The 18,859-nt window shown below is 45.1% G+C and overlaps 2 protein-coding genes across 14 annotated transcripts in view; one reads left to right on the top strand and one right to left on the bottom strand.

The window, feature by feature from the left end:
* P4HA3 (prolyl 4-hydroxylase subunit alpha 3) overlaps positions 1-7,399 on the top strand; it is a 38,790-nt gene extending 31,391 nt beyond the window's left edge. For 3 of the 11 annotated variants that reach the window (XM_045071369.1, XM_004768217.3, XM_045071374.1), the window contains 4 exons: positions 910-972; positions 4,400-4,468; positions 5,883-5,979; positions 6,784-7,000. In XM_045071369.1, coding sequence (XP_044927304.1) covers positions 910-972; positions 4,400-4,468; positions 5,883-5,979; positions 6,784-6,854 — 300 coding nt within the window. In that variant the 3' untranslated portion in view covers positions 6,855-7,000. Of the gene's footprint in view, positions 1-909; positions 973-4,209; positions 4,524-5,882; positions 5,980-6,783 lie in introns of those variants that run through there. The other 8 variants (XM_045071375.1, XR_006604194.1, XR_006604196.1 and 5 more) reach the window with 8 other exon arrangements.
* Positions 7,400-16,940: 9,541 nt separating this feature from the next.
* PPME1 (protein phosphatase methylesterase 1) overlaps positions 16,941-18,859 on the bottom strand; it is a 63,641-nt gene continuing 61,722 nt past the window's right edge. For all 3 annotated transcript variants that reach the window (XM_013064303.2, XM_013064304.2, XM_004768074.3), the window contains one exon: positions 16,941-17,558. In XM_013064303.2, coding sequence (XP_012919757.1) covers positions 17,540-17,558 — 19 coding nt within the window. In that variant the 3' untranslated portion in view covers positions 16,941-17,539. The remainder of the gene's footprint in view (positions 17,559-18,859) is intronic.

Below are 18,859 nucleotides of genomic sequence, written 5' to 3'. Positions count from 1 at the left end.
AAATTATATCTCAGTTAAACTGTTCTATGACAGAAGAGTGTGTCTCTAGCAAATAATTGGGAACTCTAGTATTACAACTTAATGTTCCTATAGAATAATTATCTGTAATACTGTATCTACTAATTCCTTTATTTCACTGAACATGAAGTTAACCTTATATAGTATTTCACAACTGACAAACAATTCTTTTTTTTCCTAAAGATTTTATTTATTTCACAGAGAGAGAGTGAGAGATCACAAGTAGGCAGGCAGAGAGGGGGAAGCAGATTCCCCGCCAAGCTGAGAGCCTGATGTGGGGCTCCATCCCAGGACCCTGATATCATGACCTGAGCCGAAGGCAGAGGCTTAACCCTGTGAGCCACCCAGGCGGCCCTGACAAACCATTCTGTTTGATTGGTATAGTTGACCCTTGAACAACATGAGCCAACCCCTTGCACAGTCAAGAATTTAATATATAACTTTTGACTCCCCAAAATTTAACTACTCATAGCCTACTGTTGACTAAAAGCCTTATCAATAACATAAACATGTATTGATTAACATATTTTGTGTATGTTTAGTATATGGTAATCTTACAATAAGGTAAGCTAGATAAAAGAAAATGTTACTAAGAAAATCACAAGGAGAACACATTTACAGTACTCATTGGAAAAAAACCTGCATACAAATGGACCTGCACAGTTTAAACCCATCTTAATCAAGGAGCAACTGTATACAATTCACTTAAATGAGTATCTAATAAATTAGTAAAAGAATAAAAGGTAAGTGAACACCTGCCAGCAAGGGTATGGCTCAAGGCTATCTCCCATCTGTGACCTCCCCATTTTTCTCCCTGTATTATGTTGGAATCCTGACTGTCACTGTGGTGCCATCTGCATAAAATAATGATATGTTCTACTTTTGTCTCAGTCGCCAACCAGCCCCCTGTACAGAATGAAGTCTGGGAACCGAGTTGCAACATTTATGATCTATGTGAGTCTTGCTTTGGATGATTAGAGTTTCTTATTTAATGACTATACTGCTTTTATTTTACGGTTTTCAAAGCAATAGCAGACACTGATTTTACCTGATACACCACAAAAATCTCTGAGATTTGTGACTTTCATACAGCATTTTTATTAGGCCCTATAGGAGATAAATAGAAGTCAGATATCCTGCTCTCTAAGAGCTTACAGTGCATAGACTTAAATATGAACTTGTCATAGGCAGTGATTAGGATGGGAAGTAGAGTTACACTGAGGCCTGGAGTTCTTAGGGCCTGACCAACACAGGAAGGGGATGTGAGTCTCTCTCTCTTTGAGGTCGCACAAAGGAGAGAGCTAAGATTGCAGGAGGGAAAACAGGGATGTCTACGGAGAAATTCAGTAAGTGTTGCTGTTTTAGTGTAGTTAAAATTCTCTCTCCTATTTCCCCATAAAATTTGCATTATACCCCCTTAACAAATAAACTGGCTTCCTCTCCTAATTTCTGACCTGATCCTAGGAATTGAACCTAGTTGCTGTTATCTCACCTACTCACTTCCTCGCAGATCACATAGGTTTACTTCATTCTTTATGGGCCAGTCATAATTTCAGTCATCTGTCACTTAAATTATAAGAGGTGTATGTGTGACTGTTAACTGAAGGGATAAACATGTTAATAGACGGGCTCTACGTAACACCAGAAGTCCTGCTTTCAGGCTTATTAGAATAGCATACCCCTAATCTCTTTTCTCAGTATGGGAATAGCATTCCTTCCTTCCTCAGTGCTGTGTTGTCTCCACAGTGCAGCTTTATGGTCTATAATGCTGGCCATGCTTTATGGTCTATAATGCTGGTGATCCCATTGTAGTTCTTCCTGTGACTTGGTTTTATACTTCTTGCCGAACCAGAAGGCTGCCACTTCCAGTGGTATCTGGCCTCAGGTGGTCATTCTGGATGTTCTGATCAGGCATAGAGGGACGTCAGCTCTCCAGGTAGGGGGCATGTCCTATATCAGCAGCTGGTTGCATCTCTGTCTGATGACTCAAGACAGCATGGGAAGTCACAGGCAGTGAAGAATATTGGTATCAAGCAAAGAAAAGGACATGTAGGGGCCAGTATCTTTCTTTTCTTTACCTCCCTAATATCTCCTACCACTGGTTCCCTGGTTACCAAGGCCCAGTTACTATGGTAAGGGTAGCATGGACAAGAGCCCTGCAATTTTAAATGGCAAAATGCAAGTGTGTGTATGTGGACGGAGGTGAGTATACACACGTGTGTGTGTGTGTACATTTGAGGATAAGCATTTGTGATAGTGGAATGGAATATACTTAGGGTTAGTTGGCCTAATTCTGGTTCTGCCACTTAATATGCGGCTCCCGCACAAAACACTTCAATTTCTTTGAGCTTGTTTTCTTGTCCTGCACCTCCTCATTGGGTTGTTATGAGAATCTGATAAGATAATTTAAAGGGACATCACCCTGTAAAGTTTTATCCACTAGGTTTTGATCATTGCATCCCACCAGCAGGTATAGGACTCCTTAAAGGGCCATTGGCATCGAGAGGCCTAGGAAGTTCTAGTTTATCCCAGTTCTTTCATCTTCAGATTGAGGTAAAGACCGTTACAAACATTTCTAATGGCAAACATTAAGGTTTTTGGAGAATCTAAGAGTAATACTGTAGGGAGAAAATAATCTATAAGATGGGCAGAGGACTGAGCTGAAATCAAGTTAGTAATTTTTTGTTCAAATTGGAGATAAGATCAGCGCCAGTACAAAAGAGTGAAAGGTTTACTTCTACTCCACTGATCTCACAATCCTGCCCAGGGGCTTCATAGCACACAGGTCCGATTCTCTTTTTAATTTGTTTCATAAGTCATTCGTTCCTGCCACACTGCAAAACCACATGTAAAGGAATGCAGGAAAGTGCAGGCTCCCCCTGTGGATCTTGCTTACACCCATAGTTGCTGACAACAGTGGTTAGAATGGAATCGTCCCTGTTAGTTACCTGAACACAAGGAGCAAACTGTTGCTGTCATCAACCTTCCCAAGGGACTACAGGGGAAGCCATGAAATGCAAAAAATCACCACTGCTACTTCCAGGTTCTGAATCACCATGTCAGTTCCGCTTCCTCTACCAAGTGCCAACCTCCTAACTCCTACCACGTGAATGTGGTGGGATCCACAAACGTTCTGATAGACAGGGTGAGATAAGACTGGCTCTGTCATGCTGCACTGCTGGTGAGAAAATAACTTAGCATTATGTATCAAAAGTATTTAATGTATGCATACACTCTTGACTCAGTAATACTGATCGTCCAGACTCTTTCTTATGAGAACAGTGTAAAATGAAGGAAAAAAAAAGATTTTACTCACTAAGAGTTACTAATAATAGCAAGCTTTTGGAAATAACCTGAATGTTCAAGGGTACAGCATAAAGATTGTGAGCTCGGTTCAAATCGGGCTCAGTCACAGAAGAGTGATGTGACGTTTTGTTAAGTACTTAATCTCTCCTAAGACTCAGTTTCCTCTCTGTAAAATGTGAACTGTAACAGTGATGATTCTAACTTAAAGGACTGTTGTGATGAATAAGTAAGATAATATACCTCTAAGGACTTAGTAGAATGTCTAGCATATAGGCAGTGCTGAATAAATGCCCTTTATTAGTATATAAATTACAACAATGCCTTTTTTCTCGATATGATGAACAATATTTGTATTTTCCCATATTTTTTAAAATATATTTCTTTGAAAATCAGAAAAAAACCCTTCATATTAAGAGAACATATCTAAAATTCTAGAATGTACCAGTGGTGAAACTCCTTAGCTGAGGTTACCTAGAGTGGAATGACTGGTCTGGGAAACATGCCAAAGCTACAATCCGTGGTTCCTACAAGGCCAACTTTGAAAACTAATTGTAATATAAACAGTGCTCTGTAAGCCACAGACATGATCCATTAGTGGGCTGTGAAATTAATTTAGTGGATGTGGCCTGCATTTAAGAAATTTGAACTAGAATAGAATAAAATAATATGGAAAATAATGAAGGGTATCTTGTGTAGTAAGAATGTCTTATGAAACTTGTACTTGGGGGGGTGTTGTGTCTTGGGTTGTGATATAAACTGGATTTCTTCCTGAGGGTCTCAAATTGACCTACTCAATTTGACCTACTGTAGCCCTCAATAAGGATATTAGCTAGAAGGATAAAGAAAGGAATAGTTCCTAAAGGCTGTCCTCTTGTGGCCCTATAGGCAAACATTGATGCCATGGAGTAGGCTCCCTTAATTCCTAAATTGGAGTGATCATCTTTCAACAAGTATTTCTCCTGGAACTAGATAGGGGAACACAGGTAGGATTCAATGCAGAAATGAGATCAGATGTCAAATTAGGCAGGGTTGGATAGTCAGGGGCTATTTCAATGCTGGATCTTTGGCATTGTAGCTGAGCTCCGTGGAAGCTGGAGGAGCCACTGCCTTCATCTATGCCAACTTTAGCGTGCCTGTGGTCAAGGTGAGTGGGGGTCTGGTCCCTGCACATGGTGGTTGTAAGAGTGCAGAACTAACACCTGAGCTTCCGTGCTGTTTGTGCTTGCAAGCTTCTTCCTGGGAGGAAGAATACAAAGATATTTTCCACCTGATTCTCAAAATCAAAGATAATTCCTCAGTTTAGATGACCACACTTTACTTGTGCTTCTATTTTTAAAATTTTATCACTATTTATATTACAAGGAGATGATTACATGTCTGCCTTCTCTATTACGATAGAACTCCGCAAAGGTAAGAACTCTCTTTTAGTGACCCTTGGATCCTCTAGAACAACTGGTCCCCTCAGGCATTCATTCAGTAAACACTGAGGTCTGAAAACACTGAGGGAGAGGAAGACTCATGGTTCTTGTCCTCCAGGGGCTCACAGAGAAGTTAACAGGCAGTAACAACATTCTTTCCTTGCAGAAAGAGCTGTGAGGTCATGTGAGGCACAGAGGAGGGCTGTGTGATAAAGAGGTTTCATTTCCCCCCAATTTGAGACCCATCAAGCTCTCTCAAAGCCTTTACCTAATTCAGGAATGAAATGAAGATATAGAAATGAAACTGTGCCTATGAAGCACTTAGCACAGGGCCGGGCACATCATAAACATTGCCTAAGTAAATGCAGGGATCTAGGAATTCTCAGAGAATTTAAACTTGGGAATGCAGAAGCTGTCAGTGCCTCCTGGAAGGCTCTTCCTTACCTTGGGCTTTGACTGCTTCTAATGGCCAAGGTTAAACTAAGTCTGTAGCAGTTGTGGGGGTGGGGGCGGGGGAAGCCGTGCATAGGGGGAAAAAGGACATACAGGATTTGTCAAAACACCTGGGTTTGAGTTTTGACTTTGCGCCTTCTTAGCTGCATTACTTAAAGCCCTGAAGCCTCAACTTCCTTGCTGGTAAAGTTGGGAGTATGATAAAGCCTGCTTCCTGGGGGTGTTATTAGTAAGTGCCTGAGGATGCTTAAGCATGTGAATTAAGTTCTTATTTGTATAAGGAATAGTTTATTCCACTTTGCGATTTTTGCTGAGGGCCTCTCCTCTGGGATCCAATGACATCACGTGTTCACCTCTCTCCTGCCACTTGCCACACTGTCCTGTCCTGCTCTGTTTTTATGTCTATCTTCCTAGAAGACTGTGGGCCCCTGAGAACAGAAGTGGATATGATTTGTCTTTGTATCCTTAGGGCCTAGAGGAGAGTAGGCCCTCAATAAATGATGCATTCATGGGAGAATGGCAACTTATGCCATTTTATGCCATGTTATGCATGCTTTGTCCCCAATCTGCATGGATAGCTTTCTCATTTAATGAAATGCATGCATTTGTCTTTAGTCATAGTCATGTACTTCTGAAGGATTAAAATTCTGGGCTGACCCTCTCTGGGGTGGGCTCTTTTGTTTTCAGAATGCAGCACTGTTTTGGTGGAATCTGCATAGGAGTGGTGAAGGGGATGGTGACACACTTCATGCTGGTTGTCCTGTCCTGGTGGGAGATAAGTGGGGTAAGGCCTGCCTTTCTGGGCATGAGAATGGGGGAGGGGTTCAGAGTAAAGTCAAATAGGAGATGGATGGAAAATAGTATAGCCCTGTCATTCCAGAAACTTCATTATGTGCTACTTAATATTGAGATGATCAAATTTGGCTTAGTTGCCCCCCACAGAATGGGAAGCTCTAACAGAGCAGGTGTCAATGAAAGTTTATTGACCTGATCAGATAGGCCTTGATTTCTGAGCACAGCTGAGGAGGAAAATGGACCTGCGCTCCAGTCCTCTAACCCAGGGAGAGAACTATCAAGCCACTATGTGTCCCATTTAGTGCCTCCCCTTGAGGAGATGGTCAAACAAAGAAGAGAAATAAATAACCAGCAGATGTATTTATGTCATATATGTGTCCAAAAGCACTTAGTTAAGACAGAAAAAGAAGTTGATCACAGACTCTCATGCTGAGATGGATATTGCCAACAGAAGCCACTGCTTTTTTCTCATTGCACTATGGGGAGGGTAGACTTTTAGGAGCTACATATGTAGTATGAAGAGTGAGAGACCTTAGTACCCAAGTTTTGAAAATTAGTCTGTAGGAGACAGGACCTGTCAGAGACTTTTTCTAGGGGACAATATCCCCTTTGCTATTTCTCTGTGCTAGAAGCACCATCTTGTAAACTGTTGTAGGGCTGGGACTAGCGTGAGGCAAGTGAGTTGCCCAGGGTGCCAAATATAAGTGACCCTTTCCCCTGACCCTGTGAGTGAGCATTGCTGCTTGTTGTCTGCTCTGTTGAGCCTGTTCTCTTCTTCCCCATTCTCTCCCAGTGGCCAACAAGTGGATACATGAGTATGGACAGGAATTCCGCAGACCCTGCAGCTCAAGCCCTAAAGACTAAAATGTTGGCAGAGAGAAGCTGGTGGAGTCCTGTGACTTTCCAGAAAAGCCAGAAGCCAAAGGCATGCCTAGGAGAGGAGAAAGGAGAGCTACCTTCTGGAAGAGGACCTTGTCAGCATTGCTTGTTTCTTACAAAAGGAGGTGGTCTGTACCAGGGAATATCTGAGAATTCTTCTCAAACCATCAGTCAGAGTAGATGGGCAATACAAAGAAGGGGTTGAGGCCAGAGGGAGAAGTTTTGGGGACTCAGACACTCTATGATGGAAACGGAATATAGCAACGGTCCCTGGGGTTTGATCAATGGAATTTTTGCCACTTTGAGCCTTGACTACAGCAGCGCAGAAGTGGCAATGAGGACACCTGAAGGAGGGGGCTAGCCTAACTCCCATGGCTTTCTGCCCTCCCCACTGACTTCTCTTGAAGACTGAGCTGGGACTGACTGTCTCTGTAGGGTGTACCTCATAGGATTTTTTTTCAAGCAGAATGAAACTTTCTTTTTTTATATGATGATTTTTAATTACAGCCATTAAAAACATTTATAAATCATTTTTCACAACCAAGAGTATTCTTAGAGGATAACATTGAGTAATATGTATATATATATGTGAAACTGTATTTTTCTAAATTTATGCTATAATTTCAACTTGGCTCACCTCTCACCATTCCCCTCTCATTATATTCCAGACACATGACATTCTTTCTATTCCTACAGCCACTGTGCTCATCGCCATCAGCATCATTCCCACCTTTCAGGTCTTTGCATTTGCTGCTCCCTTATATTCCCCCCATGCCCAAGCTCTTTTCATTATCCCACTCTGGGCTCAATGTTGCTTCAGACCTCTCTTCCCTGATCATCCAACCCGCCAGCAATATTCTTTCATGTTACCTGATTTTCTTTTCTTTTCTTTTTTTTTTAAGATTTTATTTATTTGACAGAGAGAAATCACAAGTAGACGGAGAGGCAGGCAGAGAGAGAGGGAAGCAGGCTTCCTGCTGAGCAGAGAGCCCGATGCGGGACTTGATCCCAGGACCCTGAGATCATGACCTGAGCCGAAGGCAGTGGCTTAACCCACTGAGCCACCCAGGCGCCCCTGATTTTATTTTCTTCATTACACATTTCTCAAGTTGAAATTACTCTAGTCATTTGTGGACAGTTGTCCTTCCTGCAGGGTGAGTGCTTTAAGGACCCACTATACTTTGTCCATGCTTCTATAATAGCCCCATTGCACTGAATTTCAGTATTTGTTTCTTTGCCTGGCTGCCTGCATTAGATTCTGTACTCCTTCTTCCTCTTGGTATCCCCAGAAGGAGGTCTGGTTCAAATAAGTAGGCATTCAGCAAATATTTTTGGATAAATGAATAAAAAGGCATCTTTTGAGCTACACTTTGGAGGACTGGTAGAATTTTTACAGGTAGAGTCTAATGAGGAGAAGCATTTCCCGGCAGGACTTGCATGAGCTAAGGCTGTATTGATAAGTGACTGTAATGTTTGAGCACTTGTGCACTTGAGCACATTCCCGGCAACTTGGCTCAGATTCCCCAACAGGGGCGGAGTATGTGTCTCACTCACAAAGGCACACAGTTAAAGGACTGGGTGGTTGGATGCTGTGTTGTCTCTGCCCTGTCCCTGCACCATGCATTTCAGCATTTCTGCCTCCCAGAGCTTGTGGCCCCTAAGGAAAGGGTTCTGATGTGCCAATATCCAGCTTCCTCCAGGGCCTCAATGAGGACCTGGTCACATCTTCAGTATTTCTGCTGAGTGTGTCAAGATTCTGGGAATCCTCTCACTAAATGATGCAATTTTGTCATGCAGGGGAGGGAATTTTACCCCTGCCGTTCTGTATTCTTAGCTGAGGCCTCTGTAATAAAAGATTAACAAGAGAAAAACAAGTTTATGAACATAGGTGAGAAGTATGATAGTTTGTGATGAAGTCTGTCTAGGTGTGGTGTCTACTTTGAGTCTTCTGTGATAAGAGTTCTGTGATAAGAGTTCATCTTTCTCAGTTGCAGAAATCCGCAAATCTCCAGGGAGGAAATTTATGACAACTGGCTTCCTTTTGGAGGATCTGTCTTTATGCAGATAAGGGGAGTTCAGAGAAAGCCACTCCCTGCATTTGCTGTTTTTCAAGTGCCTACAGCCCAAAATAATGAATGTGCCAGAGTGGCATGGTCTGCTACCCTCAGTCACATACTGAGGCTCCAGAGGACTGGGTCTGAAACAAAAAGCTACTGTCTGAGCAACACAGCTCCCCTTCTTTACTGCTGCAGACATCAGAGCTGGGCCTTCTCCAAATTGCAGGGTCGGTCTCAGCTAATAGCAGCAACAGTAAACTTGGGAAGTTTACCATTCTAGGGGCACTCTTCTAAGGGCTTATATGTATTAATGATTTAATGTTCATCCCAACCCTATGAGGTTGATACAGTCTTATGCCCATTTTATAGATATGGAGGCAGAGGAGCAGTTAAGTAGCTTGCTCAAGTCCCACAGTCTGGCTCTGTCTGATCCTTGTGCTTTGAACCACTACTTCTGCATTGTCTGACATGTGGCCATTATCACACATCCTGATCAGGTGACTGAGGCCCAAGAACTGTCGCCAATAAGTGCTTACTGAGCATTTCCTAGGGGCAGGCTTAGGCCGAGGCATTGCTATAGAGGTGCTGAGAGGTGTAGGATGCAGTTCCTGGGAGCTGATGGTCAGTAGGGAGATGAGGCAAATGCATCCAGTGTTAAATGGAAGTTAAGCACAATGTGAAAAAATTGCATGCAGTAAGAGAGGAATTATTGAATGCTGCAGTCCAGAGCTAAAGGGATCGCTGTGGCTTGGGATAGCCTCATTTGTTTATCCAAAACACATAGCCAAGGTGCTGACTCAGTGCCAAGCCCTTGCAGGCACCAGGGATGGAGAGAATTAGATGTTGACCCTGCCCAGATCCTCAAATCATCATAAGACAGTGTAGTCACAGGTGGAAACAGGGACATAGCACTGAGAAGCTCCTCAGAGGCTTTATGGGAAGGAGAGACTGACCAAGTCTTAAAGATGCTGAGGGTGTGGAGAAGCTTGGGAGGAAGGGCAGAGCTGTGCAAACAGGGGGAATGCCTGTCCCTAGAGCTATGAATAGTACCACCTTAATTCTGGTCAGTCTGTCAGTTTTCTTTCTTTTTTAAAAGATTTTATTTATGGGGTGCCTGGGTAACTCAGTGGATTAAAGCCTCTGCCTTCGGCTCGGGTCATGATCCCAGGGTCCTGAGATCGAGCCCCGTGTCGAGCCTGCTTCCCTTCCTCTCTCTCTGCCTGCCTCTCTGCCTACTTGTGATCTCCGTCTGTCAAATAAATAAAATCTTTAAGACTTTAAAGAAGAGCAGGCATTATGGAAAGCAAGGTCTGGAATGGTTAGTGCCTTGCCAGGGGTTACATAGGAGAGCCTGGCCTGAGGCCTGGTCTGTCTCCTTCACCAATGCTCTTTCCATTCAGTGGTTATCAACAGTACGTCCCTCCATTGTACCACACTGCAGAGTGGAAAGGCCTTATTCTTTTATATTTGCACCAGCCTCCATGCCCTCAGAAACTCTGACTAGTCCTGCTAGAAAGTTGTATGCTTTTGGGCCCCAACAGTGCTTAGTGGGTAGGTAGCTAATTCAGGATAAGACTGACTGTGGTCTGGAACACTGCTTGTTTGTAATTTTCTTTCTTTCTTGCACTTTTCTTCAGTCTTTTTTCTAACAGCCTTGTCCAAGTGGGCTGTTGTATCACTCCAACAAGTCTCACTCCAGAGAATATACTTTAAAGTAAAAGACTATTATCATTATCACTAGTGACCACAATCTGGCCATGCACTGTAGGCCAGGCGCTGGGCTAAGAACTTAGGTGAACTTGTCTCCTTCAGTGCTTACAGTGAGATAGGGACAGGTATCTCCGTTCTGCAGAAGAGAAGAAGCTGAGGCAGAGAACGTGCCTGAGGTTACACAGCTATAAAGTGGCGGAAGCAGAATTCAAATCCAGATCTGTCTCCAAAGATCTGAACTAGCCCTCTGTTGCCTGCACTAATGTTACTTTGCTCTTGTTTGCTTCTATTGGCAGTAATATCTTTGGAGTCAGTAATTTTTGAGGAGTCTCCAACACCTTCCCAGGTGTTGAGAGGTCTATCCTTTCTGCCTCTAATGCCTAATGGTTAGGAGTCCTATCAGATACAGGTATTTGTTGACTCCAGAAATGAATCACCTCAATTCCACAGAGCTACAGTGAACACCTATTGCGTGAAGAACTCCATACTACGTGTTCCAGGAGAATCCAAGACAATGAGGAGGCCTGTTTGCTGCACTTGAGGCAAAGTTAGCATACAAGCAAATGTAAGAATAGCTAATTGGATATAATCAAGTGGAAAGCTGTGTGGTGTTACCCTAAGCATCATGGGAGCTGGCAGAAAGGGCAGGACCCTATGGCTAGCGTGGGCAGAGAGGCTTCCACACTGGGCCCCCAGGAACACAATGGAAAGAGGATGTGTGCTGATGGAGGGCAGGAAGCAGCTATCACTTCACTTTTACACATGAGGGGGCAGGGAGAGCTATCTGGGAGAAGGAAGTGAGAGGGCGTTAATCCTGTGGGGTCCTTGTCCAGCAGTGCCAAGGGCAGTCAGCACAAACTGCCCTTTCATGGAACGATTCAAAGAATCTCCTGTCAGGGGCACTTGGCTGCTTAAGCTGGGAGAAGGCAAAAGGGGTTCCAGTGGGGAGAAGGGACATTTGCAGGCAGACTACTGTACACTTAGCAAAACACTGAAATCAGTTCAAAGCTAGGGGGAGGAGACAAACATTTGTAGTCCTCTGTGCCAGCTCTTTTATCTCCCTTGTCTTACAACAATTATCCCTTTTGGCAAAGGAGAAAAAGGAGGCTCAGAAAAAGACTTCTGTAAATTCACACAGCTAGAAGAAGAGCTGGGGTCTGCAGCGTGTAGTTTCCCCCCCCACCAGCTGCTTCTAACCAACTTTCTCTCTGAACTTTTCTTTCTTCCTCACCTTGGGATCTCCACAGTTTTCTCCCCTTTTGGAAAGAGAGCTGCCGCATCTGCCACTTCTATTCCTTCCCTTGGTCACTTGATCATTTCCAGAAAGTGCTTGATTGGCCTATTCCCTCTAAGGTCTGAATAGCAGAGGGTCCCTCTGTCCTTGCCAGGGGCATATTTGCATAAGAAGTGGGTCACCCCTGATGAAATCAGTGATTTCAAAGGAATGAAGTTCTAAGGGTTTGAGGGCATGGCTCAGATTGAGAGCCCCATAGATAACTACTATCTCTGTGTTTTTTTAATGTTTGCCACTTTTCAGATGGTGCATAAAGTAACGACCATTATATCTCTTGTTCATCCGCCTATCACCTTATGGGGCAGGAGGGCAGCAGTTACTTCCCCCATATGGAAGAGGCCAGCCATTTGGCTAGTCTCTGTTTCCAAGGTTTCGCCTGGCTACAAGCTAGAGTTTTCTAGCAAACTGCTGCGAGAGGAAAACCAGCTCTGGGAATAAGGCAGTCTCTTGAGTTTACATAACTTTCTGAGCCCTGTATCCAGGCTGAGAATGTGTTGATTCTGGCCACTTGTGGGGCAGCCAGCTGAGGCAGAAGAGTTGGCTCAAAAACTCCATTCCTGCAGAGGAGAGTGTGACTGTCTTTTGCTTTCTCTACTCCTGTTGTAGATTCTCTCTTTGTTCTTCCCTTGTTCAAGTCCTGAACTTCTAACTCCCTACCTCCAGTTCTGATGACATACCCCTGAATTCAACTGAAGAGTCCTTGGCATCTCACTGTCCAAATGAGTTTCTGTCTTGTTCATTTCACCTCCAGGATAATGAGCCTTTCCACTTCTCTCATCCCTGCAGCCACTGTCCTCGTTAAGTATACCTTTGCCTTTTACTTGGACTGCTCCACTGCCTCTTTACTGTCTTCCTGCCTGGAGTCTGGTGCCTACCAATCCATCTGCGCAGGATACTGGAGTTCCTTAACTTCTGACAACTCCCATTCTTTTTTTTTTTTTTTTAAAGATTTTGAGAGTGAGAGCAAGTGCATACAGGCACGTATGCACACACATAAGCAGGGGAGAGGGACAGAGGGAGAAGCAGACATCCCACCGAGCCGGGAGTCTACCAGACACCCCACTGAGCAGGAGGCCTCAGGCTGGGTGGGCTCCATCCAAGGGCCCTGGGATCATGACCTGAGCCAAATGCAGATGCTTAACCTATGGAAGAACCCAAGTGCTCCTGAGAACTCCCCATTCTTGCCACTCAAGGCCTTTATGTCCTGCCTCCTGCGGACTCTCCTGTCAGCCTCTACTCCAGCCTTATTCATCAAACTAATCTACCAATTCTCAGACTGACTTTCGAGTATGCTGAACTTATTTATGCTGTCCCCTCTACCTGCAATGTATTTTCCTTCCCTTCCTTCTCTACCTCCAGCTTATGATGATGCTTCAAAGCTCATTTCAAATGATACCTCTTTTATGTAGCCTTCCCCAACTTGTTTTCAAAGAGGTTTAGTTGTCCCCTTCCTCTTAACACAAAGTGGTCACTGTTTCTATAACAGTCTGTCTAGACTACAAGCCCATTTGAAGGGCCTCATTATTTATCTCTGTCTCCAAAGTCCAGACTAGTACAGAATAGGTGCTCAGGTTTGCTTAACGAGCAAATAAATGCTCTAAAAGCAGGTTTAGAAGAAGGTAAGACCAAGAAGTCATTCATACACAGCTCCTTTCATGCTTTTGAGTACTCTCAATCTTGAGATTCTCCCCCCACCAACAGATCTATGGCTATCCCAAAATCAGCCCACTTTCTTTTTTCAGGATCTTCTCCTTGGACATTCTTTAGTGCTCATGTGTGACAGAATGGCCTTTGGTTTAACCCAAACATACTCCTTCTGGCTCTATAGCAAATCCCTCATTTAAGGGTCTGGGATCTCCTCTATTCCCTTGCGGAGTTTACAGTGCTGATCTGTAGGCTTCTCAAGGATGTGATGGACAGCACACAGTAGGTGCTCACTGAAGATATGCTCTGTGAAAAAGGGCAGGCAGGGCTAGGTAGGGAGAAACAGGTAGGGGCTATGGGATCATGCTTACAAAAAATCACAAAAGTACATAAGTGTAGGGAAACTAGAGATCAGGGAACAAGACCACCCTGCCTTAAGTGTCAGAGATGTTTTTGTTTTGTTTTGTTTTGTTTTAAATTTTATTTATTTGACAGACAGAGATCACAAGTAGGCAGAGAGGCAGGCAGAGAGAGAGGGGGAAGCAGGCTCCCTGCAGAGCAGAGAGCCTGATGCGGGGCTTGATCCCAGGACTCTGGGATCATGACATGAGCCGAAGGCATAGGCTTTAACCCACTGAGCCACCCAGGCGCCCCAGAGGTGGGGGTTTTGTTATAATAGCTACTTATGATCAACAAAGAATTATTGCACACTGAAAAAGAAAGTAAGCCATTAAAGTGCTATCAATAGAAATGTTAGAAGGATTTAAGTTAGCCTTCAATAAAAGACCCAACTCACTCTGGAGAGCTTCTTTCCTGTACCCTTGCTTAATAGAAGCTCTATTGCATTACTCACTCTTCTTTGTCCGCAAATTCATTCTGCGACTGGCTGAGACAAGAACCTAGCTCTCCTGCTTCACCTGCTGGGGTACAATGGAACACTCAGTAGACAAAGGTGCTGCCACTTCCTCACCATGGCTGTGGGCTTGTCATTTCACATCTCTGAGCTTCAGTTTCCTTACCTTTAAAGTTGGAATAATGATGCCTATACTTGGCAAAAATACAAAGCTAAAGGAGGTAAATGACGAGCACAGAACCTAACCCAAAACTCAACATACTCATTCTCAGTCTGCATCCATCAAGTCTGAAGAAGCCTCAAGTCTCTGGTCATCTTGCTATTTTAAGAACAGTATCTAGACCAAAATGACCTCTGCTCAGGGTCCCCTCTGTTGTCCAGGAGGCAGTGTGGAGAGGAAACAACCTAGTTTTTAATTCTGACACCACCACTTCTGGGCTATATGAATTTGGACCTGCCTGCCTACTTGTAGAAGGAACATCACTTACCTCATAGAGATGCTGTGAGGATTCAATGAGATGAGTATAAAGTAAATTAGATGGCACTCAAAATTTGATGACTACTATGACTGGCCTGGTGAACAGAAGTGCTGAGGAGTTTCTGAAAACCATGCGTGTGATTATGCTGCCCTTCTGTGGACACAGAGCACACAGCCCAGTAAAGGGACCACAGCCCCTCCGCCCCCCACTGCCCCAACCCCAAGAACTTGGTGGGAGAAATCACATCACACGAGAGGCACTTCTCTGCTAGGGAGCTCACGCTTTACCCTGAAATACTTAGGGAACATCTAATCCAGAACTCAGAATTAATGTGCTTGTCAGAATGCAGACCAGTTCTGACTCAATAGGTCTGGGGTGGAGACAAAATCCTCAACAAGCTTCCAGATGATACTGATGCTACTGGTCTGCAGACCACTCTGAGTAAAGGTCTTAAGTACAATACAGCAGTGACATGACATGAGCTATTTATTAAGTGCTTTATCCTATGCTGGTTACTGAGAAAGCCTGTTAACCTCGATTAACTTACATAGTCCTCAAGATGGGGTGAAAGAGGAACTGTTGATCATTTTTCAGAGGAAACTGCAGCACAAAGAGAAAGTACATGGCTATCTCATACAGCCTGTAAGGGGTGAGCCTTGGGTTCCATTTAGGCAGCCTGGCTCCACAGCCTAAAAGAAAGAAGACTTCAACAATGTGTAGAGCATAACCAAGTGAGGGGCTAGGGCAGGAAACCAGCAGGGGTACTGAGTGATCTAGCTGGCAGATGAGGCCTAAACTTCCTAAGCTATGGCAGGGGCTGTGGGATGAGAAATGGGACCTAAAAAAGAGCATGGTAGGGGTTTGGCGGTAAGCTGGATACAGGTGTGAGAGAGGGCGCCATCTAGAGAGCTCAGCTTGTCTGGTTTGGACAATAGAGAGATGGTACCTAACCACCTGCTGAGCAAGGAAACATGGGAGGAAGAACAAGTTTTAAGGAGAAGGTGAGTTTAGTTTTGGGAGTGGCCAGTATGAGTGGCTTTTGGTCATCTGGGAGAGATAGGAGGTAGATGGACTTAAGCATCTAGAGCTCAGGAGATGATCTGGATTGTGGGCAAAGTTGGGGTGTTGGCAGATGTGAAGCCGTGAGTGTCGGACCTCACATAAACAGTGCATAGACTGTCCTGTTCTGGGCCAAAGTCGACAGAGCACATCACTGGAAGAATGGGATGGGAATCCAGGTCTCCCTGGCTGTAGCAGAGGCTGACTCTGCCCATTCCACTGGCCATTCTGGATGTGAGGAGCAGGCAGAGCCCAAGATGCTGATGGGCTCAGGAAAGGGGTTTCTGGACACCTATGGTGACTAAATCCAAGAAACTGTCCACTGTTCCCAGATCAGTAAAAATAAGGACAACTCCACGGAGAAAGACAAGATCAATAAAGGTTGGGAGATATTTATTCTTTTTAAACAAGGTCATAAATAACAAAGAAACAAAGTAGGTCCCAGACTCTGGACCGTGCAGCAGGACAGGGATAGGAAGTTGTTGGGTGGAAAGGTGGAGGGGCTACGCATCACCTAAGACAGTCACAGAAAAGATGGGCTGCAGGAGACTGCCCCTTCCTGCCCTTGGAAATGGCGTGCCTGGGCAGCAGGGGGAGGCCGCACGGCTGTGATGAGGCAGCTGGAAGAGGGCACAGATTGAGGATGCTGTACTGTTTCTCTGAAGAGTGACATGGAAACCACAAATGGTGAAGATAAGCTGTGGGTCTAGAAGAGGCAAGTGGGCACTCTGCACACCTCCAGGGACCAATTATGGAAATGGTTAAATTTGATTCTTAAAAACAACTCCACAGGCTTTAGCCTATGGCTTTGTGCAAGGGCTGTATTAAACCTGGGTTGCTCTGTGGCAGGTGAGGGCTCAAGAGGCCCCTGGAGCAGCCTGGCCTCAGCCCAGGGCAGGTGCCCAGACATGTGGGAGAGGGACAGTGGGCTCTCCGCAGATGGGAGGCCATGTGCTTGGACTGACTGGACCTGATTTTCAGGCTGGTTTCTTGTGATGCTATCCACCACCCCTCCCTATTCCTAAGGATGGCATCCTGGCCTCTCTGGGTCTTCCAAGCCTGGAAGAGTAAGACTGGGATAAAAAGGTACCTGACTGGCATTTTATTTGAAAGGGGGAAAAAAAGGACCACCCTGTGCATGGTCCATCCCATGAGGTAGGGCAGGACCACGCCAAGAACAATCTCAAGGAATGGAGGTCCCTGAGCCTGGAGAGACATTTGGACCCAGGTGCACTGCCTAATACCAGGAATAGGGGCCCAGGGTGGCAGTTCTGATGGAGGCTTCACCCTAGGCAAGGCAGGGAGAATAGGTAGGGGCTACCCCTGAACAGGGAAGGGATGGGAGTTGGGGAGCCTTGGACTAAGGAGGTCGAGGTTGGTCAAAGGCCCTGGATAACAATGCTTTCGGCAGGAATACACAAAAGGGTTTGTACATCTGGGGAAGCCCGTCGATAGGGAGCCGGTGTCACATGGTCGGGCAGGATGGTGAGGAGGAGACAGCGGCATCACAGTGGCCTCTGGTGCGATGTATTTACAACAGAGCTCAATGTTGGGGAGGGACGGACAGCAGGTTACTAACAGCCAGGAAACACACTGTGAAGAGTGGGAAGAGATGGGAAAACAAATGTGACCATTACTAGCTTTCCCCTCCTCGCCCCTTCTCCTCCAGGAAGCCCAGGACCCTCATGACCACCAAGGCCCTTGCAGATCTGTCCAACCTCTCCATAGCCCCATCCAGGTCTAGACACGGGCTCTGTTCTCTGTGAGCTGGTGATGTGACCAAATGGTCCAGGGGCTTCAAACACTACTAACAAGAAAAACTTCAGTCTTTCCTTTTGTTTTCTGGGGTCCATCAATAATTAGTTGCTTGAGGGGTGGTTTGGCATGAGGGAATCACTTGTGTGGCTCACTGTACCAGGCTCCTGTCATCATTGCCAATGCCTATTCTGCCCTGCCACCTTCACCTCCCAGGTCCTGGCATTCAGAGTCCTCTAACGCAGGAGCAATTTCTTTTCTCCAACATTTCTTCTTTGAATTCCTGAGGGTAGGGAACCAGTTCCCCTGGACTCTCACCAAAATCAGACAGGAGAACTATCCCCCTAGCAGGTTTATGACTCAGTAGGCTCATGGGCGCTCTGGGGTCTGGCATACTGTGGCACAGACCATAAGTTCCCTAAAATGGGGCCAGGACGGTGTGGTTTGGGTAATCTTGTCTCTTCCTCCTCCTCAACAAAGAGTCTGTGTCTCCCTACTCAGAAGAGCTTTCTAGGATGAGAGGTATTTTTCCTTCACACTAGTGTTTCTCAACTGTGAGTGATTTTGTCTCCCTTTAAGCATTTGGTAACATCTGAAGATATTCTTATCACAACTTGTGTGTGTGTATGTGGGAGTGCTACTGGTTTCTAGTGCATAGAGGCTAGGGACGCTGTCAAACAACCTACAATACACAGGACAGGCCCCCAAATGTCAACAGTGCTAAGGTTGAAAACCCTGTTCTGGATCTCTACACAGTATCCATGGCCTGCCCAGCCTTCCTCGGCCCCAGAGGAGAAGGCAGAACCCTAAGAGTCTGGAAGAAGATTGAGTCCCATCCTAGCCTCCTCAGAGAAGGAGGCACCTCAGGAAGTGGGAGGACTTCTTTAAGAAGTGGGGTGGAGTGGGGACTAGGCACAATTTAATCTCAGTTCAGCAACAACCCATTGGACCAAAGTACACAGAAACAACCAACCATGGGTTTATAGAAACACATGTGCTGGGCTCTGTGTTGAGGAGGAAGAAGAAAGGCATGGTGACCCAAACCAGGCAGGGGTAAGGAAGAGATATTTACAATGCTGCAAATATTTTTTTGTTGGAGTTGGTCAGCACTGCTGGGCTCCTTAAACCTCTGTTACTTC

The sequence above is a fragment of the Mustela putorius genome, unplaced genomic scaffold (genome assembly GCF_011764305.1).
Source record: "Mustela putorius furo isolate JIRA1106 unplaced genomic scaffold, ASM1176430v1.1 tig00003987_pilon_pilon_pilon, whole genome shotgun sequence".
NCBI lineage: Eukaryota > Metazoa > Chordata > Mammalia > Carnivora > Mustelidae > Mustela > Mustela putorius.
The sequence above is the reverse complement of the archived record's forward strand: the minus strand, read 5'-3'. Positions and strand labels throughout refer to the sequence as shown.